We start from the raw sequence: 10,924 nt of genomic DNA, 5'->3' as shown, positions 1-10,924 counted from the left end.
TATGTGCTCCTGTTTCTGCTCAACATTGTAACAGGGCCTTTTATTTATAAGGTATATATTTTACCACTATGGACTATAGTGTTTAGCATGAATGTTTAACAAAATGCCATGATTCCCAAATCATACCCCATCAACCAAGACATATAATGAGCATTGGAACGAACACACATTGTATTTATTTTTTAATATGTCCATATGATTTCACATACTATATTCAGAAACTCAGTTTATCAGTTTTTAGAGCATCTTATGGGGACAGAGCATAGAGTTAAAATCTAATATAATAATAAAATATAATATAAGGGACAGAGCCCTCTATGCCTCGTCCGTCAGACTGCAGATGGACCGAGATGGACTCTTCAGATATCTTCCCAAATCTTGCGAGAGTGTGTTCGTGGGATAGAGAAAAGTCGATAACAAAGTAGATTTTCTCCTCATTTGTCCATCCATCCATCCATCCATCTTCAACCGCTTATCCGGAGTCGGGTCGCGGGGGCAACAGTTCCAGCAGAGAGCTCCAGACTTTCCTCTCCTGAGCAACATTAGCAACTTCCTCCTGGGGGATTCCGAGGCGTTCCCAGGCCAGTGTGGAGATGTAATCTGCCCATCTGGTCCTTGGTCTGCCCCGGGGTCTCCTCCCAGTGGGACGTGCAGCGAGGACCTCCCTAGGGAGACGCTCGGGAGGCATCCGTACTAGATGCCCGAACCACCTAAGCTGGCTCCTTTCCAAGCGAAGGAGCAGCGACTCTACTCCGAGTCTCTCCCGGGTGACCGAACTTCTCACCCTATCTCTAAGGGAGATGCCAGCCACCCGTCTGAGAAAACTCATTTCGGCCGCTTGTACCCGCGACCTTGTTCTTTCGGTCATGACCCACACTTCATGACCATAGGTTAGAGTAGGAACGAAGATTGCTCGGAAGACCGAGAGCTTTGCCTTCTGGCTCAGCTCTCTTTTCGTCACCACAGTGCGGTACAGCGACTGCAATACCGCTCCTGCTGCTCCGATTCTCCGGCTGATCTCCTGCTCCGTCCTCCCCTCACTCGTGAACAAGACCCCGAGATACTTAAACTCCTTCACCTGGGGCAAAGCCTCATTCCCTACCCGGACTGCACAATCCACCGGTTTCCTGCTGAGAACCATGGCCTCAGATTTGGAGATGCTGATTTTCATCCCAGCCGACGCACACTCAACTGCGAACCGATCCAGTGAGAGCTGAAGGTCCCGGACCGATGGTGCCATCAGGACCACATCATCCGCAAAAAGCAGTGACGCAACCCTTAGCTCACCGATCCGTATACCCTCTCCGCCACGACTTCGCCTCGAGATCCTGTCCGTGAATATCACAAACAGGATAGGTGACAAGGCGCAGCCCTGTCTGAGACCAACCCCCACTGGAAAAGAATCCGACTTACTGCCGAGCACACGGACACAGCTCTCGCTTTGGGCGTACAGAGATTGGATGGCCCTCAACAAGGTCCCCCTCACCCCATATTCCCGCAGCACCTCCCACAGAAACTCCCGGGGGACCCGGTCATATGCCTTCTCCAAATCCACAAAACACATGTAGACCGGATATGCATACTCCCAGGCCCTCTCCAGGATCCCTGCCAGAGTAAAGAGTTGGTCAGTTGTTCCACGACCAGGACGGAAACCACATTGCTCCTCTTGAATCTGGGGTTCGACTATCGGCCGGACCCTCCTTTCCAGTACCTTGGCGTAAACTTTCCCAGGGAGGCTGAGTAATGTGATACCTCTGTAATTGGCACACAACCTCTGGTCACCCTTTTTGAAAAGTGGGACCACCACCCCAGTCTGCCACTCCCTCGGTACTGTCCCAGACTTCCACGCGATGTTGAAAAGACGTATCAACCAAGACAGCCCCTCAACACCCAGAGCCTTCAGCATTTCTGGACGAATCTCATCAACCCCCGGAGCTTTGCCACTGTGGAGTTGTTTAACTACCTCAGTGACTTCCTTCCGGGAGATTGACGCCGATCCCCCATCATCCTCAGGCTCTGCTCCTGTCAGGGAGGGTGGGTCTGATGTCATTGGGTTTAGGAGTTCCTCAAAGTGTTCCTTCCACCTCCCTAAGACTTCCTCACTTGAAGTCAGCAGAGCCCCATCCTTGCTGTATACAGCTTGGATGGTTCCCCGCTTTCCCCTCCTGAGGTGCCGTATGGTCGTCCAGAACAACTTTGGTGCCGCCCGAAAGTCCTTCTCCATGGATTCCCCGAGCTCCTCCCACACCCGCTGCTTAGCCTCCGTCACAGCTGTGGCTGCCGCCCCTCGGGCCTGTCGGTACCTTGCAACTGCCTCCGGAGTCCCCTGGGATATCATACCCCGATAGGCCTCCTTCTTCAGTCGGACGGCTTCCCTGACCACCGCTGTCCACCAGGGTGTTCGAGGGTTACCGCCCCTTGAGGCACCTAAGACCTTCTGACCACAGCTCACAGCCGCAGCTTTAGCAATAGAGGCTTTGAACATTGCCCATTCCTGTTCAATGCCCCCAACCTCCAAAGGGATGCCAGAGAAGTCCCGCCGGAGGTGGGAGTTAAATTCCTTCCGAACAGAGGTCTCCTCCAAACGTTCCCAGTTCACCCGCACTACACGCTTGGGTTTGCCAGGTCTGTCCAGAGGCTTCCCCCGCCATCTGAACCAACTCACCACCAGATGGTGATCAGTTGACAGTTCCGCCCCTCTCTTCACCCGAGTGTCCAGAACATAAGGCCTCAGATCAGCTGATACGATTACAAAATCGATCATTGATCTTTGGCCTAGGGTACTCTGGTACCAAGTACACTTATGAGCATCCTTATGTTTGAACATGGTGTTTGTTATTGTCAGTCCATGACTAGCACAGAAGTCCAATAACAAGCCACCACTCAGGTTCAGATCAGGGAGACCGTTCCTCCCAATCACGCCAGTCCAAGTATCCCCGTCATTGCCCACGTGTGCGTTGAAGTCCCCCAGCAAGACTATGGAATCCCCCACCGGAGCCCCATGCAGGACCCCATGCAGGGTATCCAAAAAGGCTGAATACTCTGAACTCTTGTTTGGCGCGTACGCACAGACAACAGTCAGAGTTTTCCCCCCATCAACCCTTAGGCGGAGGGAGGCGACTCTCTTGTCCACCGGGGTGAACCCCAACGTGATGGCACTCAACCGGGGGCTTGTGAGTATCCCCACACCCGCCTGAGACCTCACACCCTGAGCAACTCCAGAATAAAACAAGGTCCACCCCTTGTCCAGGAGTTTGGTTCCAGAGTCCTTGCTATGTGTGGAGGCAAGCCCCACCAGGTCTAACCGGTAGCGCTCTGCCTCCCGCACCAGCTCAGGCTCCTTCCCCACCAGCGTAGTTACGTTCCACGTCCCAAAAGTCAGCCTCTGCTGCCCCTGATTGGTCCGTCTGGAACCTCTGCTGTCACTGCCACCCATCTGACAGTGCACCCGACCCCACTGGTTCCGATCGCGGGTGGTGGGCCCACGTGGCGGCGAAGATCTGCCCACGTTCCTTCTTCGGGCTGTGCCCGGCCGGGCTCCGTGGTTAGCCCGGCCACCATGCGCTCGCTGACGAGCCCTTCCTCCGGGCCTGGCTCCAGAGGAGGGCCCGGGCTTCCTCCGGGCCGGGTCGCATCACTTCGTCTTGAATTGTCCATGAAGTGTTTGGTGAACCATTCTTAGTCTGGCCTCTCCCCCGAGACCACTTTGCCATGGGAGACCCTACCAGGAGCACTAGGCTCCCGACAACACAGCTCCCAGGTTCATTGGGGCACACAAACCTCTCCACCACGGTAAGGTGATGGTTCCTTGGAGAGGTCCTCATTTGTGTCACAAAAAAAAAGCCATTTTAGTATGAAAATCTTGTACATATTGTGTGTCTTGTGACAATCGGGTCCAATTTTTAGTTCAGTAACCATGGAGCTAAAGAATGGTTCAGAAGCTGTGTTCACGTTCACTCTTCCATTGGAATCAATAGACTCCAAGCTGCTTCCTGTCTCCTAAAAAGGCGTCCACCTACGTCACGCAGAAACGGGAAGTAAACCGGAGAATGCGACTCTTGCTATTTCCCTCTTGGGTCATAGTTGACCACCAGGCGGACGCTGGAAAGTAAGGGGTGCGACAGAGTTAATCAAACAAATTGATTATAATGTTTTGTAAAACAAATAGCAAAAAACAGCCAATCTACAAACTGATGTACAACGCGATGTGACACGTTGTGCGCTTGTAGAGCTGCTGTTTTTGCTTGTAGATCAACTTTTTTCCCCTATTGGGTTGCACAGATTTTAGCTATTTCTTCTTTTTCTTAAAGTGGCTAATCAGTCTGTTCCATTTGAATCTTTTCGTGTCGATTTATTTATATACACAGTACTGTATATACTGTATGTAATATGTATATATAGTTATTTAATTATTTTATAAACAAAGAAAACACACTTTTATTCGAATTGATAGTTGCAGCCTTTCGAGCCCATTCAAGTTTCATTAGGCCTACTACTGGCATGCAGCACAACGTATTGTTAGTGCAAAAATAGCAGTTCAATGGCTGGATGTGTCTTTGAATCATCTTTTTATCCTAGTATGCCAATTAATTGATTTACAATTAAATGAATCAACAGGCTGATGTTAGAGATTGTATTAATCCCCTGCATCATTGCATCCCAATGGGTAGTGACCCTATTTCTTTGTGCTGTGTCTTTGCTTTGTTTATAGACACAATTAACTAAATCAACAAAGGACAACAGGGTATAGGTTCAAAGTTAAACAGACAGACAGCTACTTATTGCACAAACTGAGGATACATAGTCTGTCATCATAACTCTTGCACCAGCTTCCATTTACACTTGACAGTTCTTATTATTGACAGTTCTGCACAACCTTTAACTAATCCAGTCTAAAACGTAATTATATGTCATGAACAAATGACATTTATATCCCTGCATAGCCTCCCACCAAACATAGTTGTTTGTTAAATATTGTAATCTTACATTTCTCAATGTTCAAAAATTATTTATTTTGTTACATCTTGTGTACAGGTACATAAGAGTTGTTTATGTCCTCTGACATTGCAGCAGCAGCATATTAACATGATAAACATCTGATAGGAAAAAAAAGAACAAGCATCTATACATTATACATAATATACTATGGCAGTCAGTGTATAGTAGCAGCATATAGGGACTAAAAAGAAAGTGGAATAGTACATATACATACAGAGACACTGTCTCTGTATGTGTATGTGTATGTACTATTCCACTTTCCCACTTTCCCAGGGAAACCCCAGCGAAATTAGTTAATATAGCATGGAAACAAGTCAAACAACTTTAATCCTATATACACCAGCTATTTAAAAATAGATCTACAAGCTCAGAGCTTGGTCTTACAGAGGGCAGAGGTCTTACATGCCCCTCCTGATCAAAAAACAAAAGAACAAAAATAGCTAAATAAAACAACTAAGAACCCTGAGCAGCTGCTCAAAATGTTACTTGCACATGTACATAGCAAGTGAAATAGACAAGTGACTTTTCCCCATGTATATATGCATGTGTGCCTTCTGCTTCTTTTGCACATTTGACACTTTTGCAAAATATATAAAAATAAAATATATTATGTCTATGCTCTTTAACTTTTTTGACACTGCTGATAAAAAGGATATTATAACTGTCCAGGTAGAACTGCAGTTTATCATACTGCCGTTCTACCTGTCCAACCTTTCCTTACATCTCATCCAGTGTTATTACTCTATAATATACTGCACTATTTGTATTCTTATTTTTATTACAATTATGTTGTGTTGCTAGCGTTGAGTTCTTACGTTAGCACAATTTTGCAGAACATGTCCCACCAACATGTTGCTGCTTCACCTGTATGAGTAGTGACAAATTAAACAAAGCAAAATGACTAACAGACATTTCCCAAGGTTCTGTGCTCGGCCTGCTTCAGTTTCACCGGCCTGCACAGTTACCTCTGCACCTCACGTCTCATTGGCTAGCACGTCGATCTCAACAGAGACATCTCCATTACCAATCTTTTTTGTGTTTTCCTCATATCCAGGAGGCATGAAAGCTAATGCATAAAGATAAAGCTTGTGACACTCTGCACGGTACGCCTCCGCCCGCTCCTTACAGTTGCCCAGCACACCGTTACTAAGACTCTCCAGGACGTCTGTGCAGATTTGTATGGTTCTATTGTTGAGCGACTCATCTAGCGCAGTGGCCAGTTCCACAGCCTTCGTTTTCATTGATGGGTCCAGATACAGCATCATCTTTGCAGCAGCCAGTCTGTGCGGTATAGAGTCGCGGTGCTTAGTGAGGAAGGCCTGGTTGAAACTCTTGGCGTTGCTTTCTCTGAACAGCCGCGCAATCTCCTGCTTAAGCACTGTCCCCACCACCTCTGGCAGGTCCCTGCTCTCCGACACTCCTTTGAAGAAGCGTACCAGACACTGGTGGAGCCATGGGTGGTCTGGATCTATGGGCAATGCTCTCTTCACTGACTGGAGCATCAACAGAAACTTATTTTTCCTCAAGTAGATCTCAAAGGCCAGAAGGTGTGTGTCTATCTTGTCTTTGACCAGATGTTTGAGAGGTGTCAGGAACTTGATAGCTTCTTCCAGCGGTTTTTCTACCCTGGCCAGCTTGTCAGGAATGAGTTCCTCCTTTATGCCTCCGATCTCCTCATCATCGTCATCGTCCTTCTTCTTCTTCTGGTTCTTCAGCTGCTTCTCCTTCTCAGCGTTTTTCTTGTCTTCCTCCAGCTGGGCCTTCTTCTGGGTTCGCCGCTGCTTGTACCGCAGCTTTTTCAGCTGTGTGGCTGAGAGGTTGGCTGTGTCTACCTGCAGCTCCTTGTTATCGTCGGTGAGGGGGTTGTCATGGAGACTCAGGTAGATGTTGATGGCGGTGTGGGCGGCCTTGGAGTAGAATGAATGCACGCGCAGAACATCCTCCAGCCTCAGGAGACCTATGAACGAGCGCAGCGTCATCTTCCGCATGCAGTGCATGTGGAAGTCAAGCTGGTCATCTGTGATTTCTGCAAAATGCCTCTCAATTTCGTGGCATTTCTTGAGGGCCTCGCCGAACCTGTTTGCGGACTTGTAGGCTAGTGCACACTCAGTCTGGAACCACATGCACTGTTTCTCGTTGAGGTGCTCTGCTACCGATGCCCCCTCCTGGGTGAATTTAGAGCACATGTCTTCTGCCTCTTTGATCATTCCAGCTTGCAGCATGTACTTGGCACACTTTGAGTTGGTGAATCTGTCAGCAGTATCCAGGGACTGGGCCTCATCCATCCACTGTGCGGCCTCCCTGATGTTCCCAGCACGCTTGTATATCTTTGCTTTTACAACGTATAGCTCTATGAGGGTAGGCGTGTGCTCGATGGCTGTATTGATGTATTCGAGGGCCAGTGTCTGTTGACCAATCATGTCGTAATGCTGTGCCAGGAAGTACTGCACCCAGAGCAATGTGGTCGGTGGCTCCTCATCCTCCCCCTCATCATTCTGGTTGTACCTTCGGCAGCCTTTTAATGACGTTTCATAACCTACAACTAAGTCTTCTAGTATTGAAACCTTGTCTTTGTCAAGGTATAGTGACTTGAGGGTGGTGAAGACGGGTGGACAGCCTTTACTGAAGTTCATCCTCAGATACCTGTCCAGGACCTCGCAGAACTTATCACCAGACAGGAAATTGAGTGGCAGCCTACGAGGAACCAGAGCCCTTGGAAACTTCTCCCAGGCATCCTCATAGATCTTCTGTCTCTCCTCGACACTGCCAGGTTTTAAGGCCTTCTCCAGGCCATGGTAGTGGGTCCAGTTCTCTGGGTTCCTCTCCTGTAGGCGGCGGTAGACCTCGGTAGCCTCCTCCAGACGCTCCAGCTTCAACAGAAGCTCCCCACGCACTTCCTCCAAAGTCAGTTTGTCACAGATCTGTTGCTCATAGCTGGTAAGATGCTCCAGGGCCTCCTTATCGCGGCCCGCCTCCCTCAGCACCTGGTTCTGGTACAGCAGCAGTTCACTGTACCCATAGTCCTCCCTGTCTGGAGACACCTGCTGCGTTTTCCTGAACTCCTCAATGATCTTGGAAGCCGTTTCGTAGTCCTGCAGGAGGTGGTAGGCGATAGCGTAGCCTATCCAGGAGGCTCGCTGGGTCGGACACAGCTGCAGCAACCGATACCGTGTGTCCCTGTAACCCTCCAGGTCTCTCACCCGGATCTGGAGCAGGGAGATATCGCCGAGGTACTGCAGGTGGTCCTTGTTGCGGTTGAGCGCGTTGCGGTAACACTTGATGGCATCATCGTAGTTCTTGTTGGATCGGTGGAACAGGGCGTACACATGCCAGCAGACGTGACTCCAGCTGGCGTTCAGGCCTCTCTTCACCAGCTCAGACGCCTCCTCCTTCTTCCCCAGAAGATTCAGAGTTAAGCCCTTCATCGCCAGGGTTTCTCCATGGTCTGAAAACTTGGGGTTGGAGAGGATCTGTTTGCAGAACTTGAGTCCTTTTCTGTACTGTTTGAGTTCATAACATTGCAGGACCCTCTTGAAGAGAGCATTCTCTTTAGGCGGTAAGGTAATGGTCGGCATTGTTGCTGTAGATCAGCTCTCTCTCAGCAACGTGGAGCTATAGTTAATAGGACAGTCAAAGCAAGTTGAATAATGTCAGCTTGGCGGTGTGATGTCAGCCTTGATTCTGACTCCACATTGTGATTGGTTGAGAGGTATTGCAAGTATTTCCAAATATAGAGACTTTTTTTGGTTACCTGTACCCCTAACACCAGCCGCTCCCAACTAGAGACACGTGGATCTCCTTATTTGGGGTGACCCGTTCAGTGGCGGGCAACTGCCAATTCACTGCAGTGACTTCATATTGATGACGTCAGTCTGGAAGCCCGTATTTGGAGAGACAGATACATAGATTACATACACAGATATCCTATTTCACATCATGCACTAGTCTTCAGGAATCTCTGAAGCCAATATTTGGAGATGGCTGATTGTTGTGTCATCAATACGTCATCAATATTGAGGATACAGTATTGCACGTCAATATAAACATAGCCAAGCTTGTAGATCATTTAATTTTTCTGTTGATAATTGTGAAATGGGGGATTCATAACTACTTTTACTTTGGTACTGTAATGCTTTTACTTTTGTACTTTATTCAAGCAACATTTTGAATCCAGGCATTTTGACTTGCAACCAGAGTATTTCTACACTGTGGTATTGCTACATTTACTTAAGTAAAACAATCTTAGTACTTCCACCACTTCTAATCTCGCCTGCAAGAAAGAGATTCTATTCAAAATAGGACAGAGGAGCTCCAGCAGGAGAACTGGGGAGCTGGTGCACAGGCTGATGGATCAGAAGGCTCTGACCAGTGTTGCGAGAGAGATAAGTGACGGTCTATGAAAACAAGCCCAAAAGAAGCAACTAGACCACATGAGCACTTTAAGCCTATATATATCAGCTATTTGAAGGAGCTGATCTACAAGCTCACAACGCCTTGCGATGCGACGTGTTGTGAGCTTGTAGATCTGCTATTTTCAAAAAGATCTTTAGGGGAAAAAAGGGCAAAATGTGGAACACAAACACACATTTCAGATGGGGGTCTGTGGACTAATACATATTAATTTGGGGTTCCTTGACATGAAAATGTTTGAGAACCACTGGTTTAAACAATAAACAATACATTTGGAAGCAAGCCCAAATAAGCAACTAAACTTTAAAAACAAGCCAAAAAAAAAACGCGAGCCTGAGGAAGTGCTTCCTGGTGCTGAATGATTTAGAACAATGGTTCTCAACCTACTTAGGCTGCGAGTCCTGTGACCCCCCTAAAATTGTATTCATGTCCCGTAACTCAATAACCATGATTTTTGAGAGAGAGAGAAAGAGAGAGTGAGACAGAGACAAACAGAAAGAGAGAGACAGACAGACAGAGACACACACACACACGCACACACACACACAGACATTTTTTTACCATCTACCCTCTGTGTAAATAATGAAAGTAAATAAGTCAACCTCAGAGTTTCAACTGCTGTGCCATTTTTACTATGGTAGATATCTGTTATTCCATAGCACACAGGTTGGGCTTTCTGTGATGATTACAATTTTAATGAGACACAGCATCACTGCTAATCTGGACGGTTTCATTTCAGAAGAAATGCTGTAACTGCAGTAACATGCACCTCCTCCTTTAAAGGTTTCTTTTTTTTATGATTCTGATTAATATTTAACAGTTTCATTTACAGGGAAATCACAACAGGAGGTGTTCCAGGCTTCATACTCTCACAAATACAGCAGACACACACTAGACTGCAGCAGACTTAAACAGGTGAGTTCATTATTAATCTTGTGATTCCCTGTGATTAAGAACTGAGTCTCGATTTAAGGTTGTTTCTTTTTCCATCAGTATTTTGCTGATAAGCTTGTTTTCCAGTAGATTCATGATTCAAATAATTAGAGAGAAGTTCTTCCCTTGTTGTTAGCACATCTAGCAGTCTGCAATAATTTCTAGCATAAAGGATTGACCATAGTCTTGTTTTGTTAAGTTTTAATCCTCTACAGGAGATCGATCATGTCTGGACATCACCTGATGTCAGGATGTCTCCTGATGTACATTTTAGCTCTGCTTCTCCCCTCGACGTCTGTGTTGGCCGTTCAAAGATTCCATTCAATCAACGGCCTGAAGAAGATCGACTTTGGAGACTCTGTGCCCAAACACAGCCTCCTGCTGCTCCACTGGTTTGCCAACATGATTGAGATGGATAACAACGATGTCATAACGCTGACCTTTGAGCCAAACAGAGGAGAATATGGAGCTCACCATTATGGTAATTATGAACGGATGCTAGACCCACTGCCTCGGGGATACCGCTACTACACTATTGGAAACCTCAACGCTCCGAGCAGCTCTGTGACACTCCCTTCCTATG

At 47.3% G+C, this 10,924-nt stretch overlaps 1 protein-coding gene across 1 annotated transcript; it reads right to left on the bottom strand.

The window, feature by feature from the left end:
* Nucleotides 1–5,972: 5,972 nt before the first annotated feature.
* LOC308087976 (N-alpha-acetyltransferase 15, NatA auxiliary subunit-like) lies at nucleotides 5,973–8,573 on the bottom strand (the record flags this gene model as incomplete). Its single annotated transcript, XM_080432249.1, has 1 exon — nucleotides 5,973–8,573. The coding sequence occupies one exon, from the start codon at nucleotides 8,571–8,573 to the stop codon at nucleotides 5,973–5,975; it is 2,601 nt and encodes an 866-aa protein (XP_080288375.1).
* Between the last annotated feature and the right edge of the window lie 2,351 nt (nucleotides 8,574–10,924).

The sequence above is a fragment of the Gymnoscopelus braueri genome (assembly GCF_963280865.1).
Source record: "Gymnoscopelus braueri genome assembly, chromosome: 1".
NCBI classification, from domain to species: Eukaryota; Metazoa; Chordata; class Actinopteri; order Myctophiformes; family Myctophidae; genus Gymnoscopelus; species Gymnoscopelus braueri.
The sequence above is the reverse complement of the archived record's forward strand: the minus strand, read 5'-3'. Positions and strand labels throughout refer to the sequence as shown.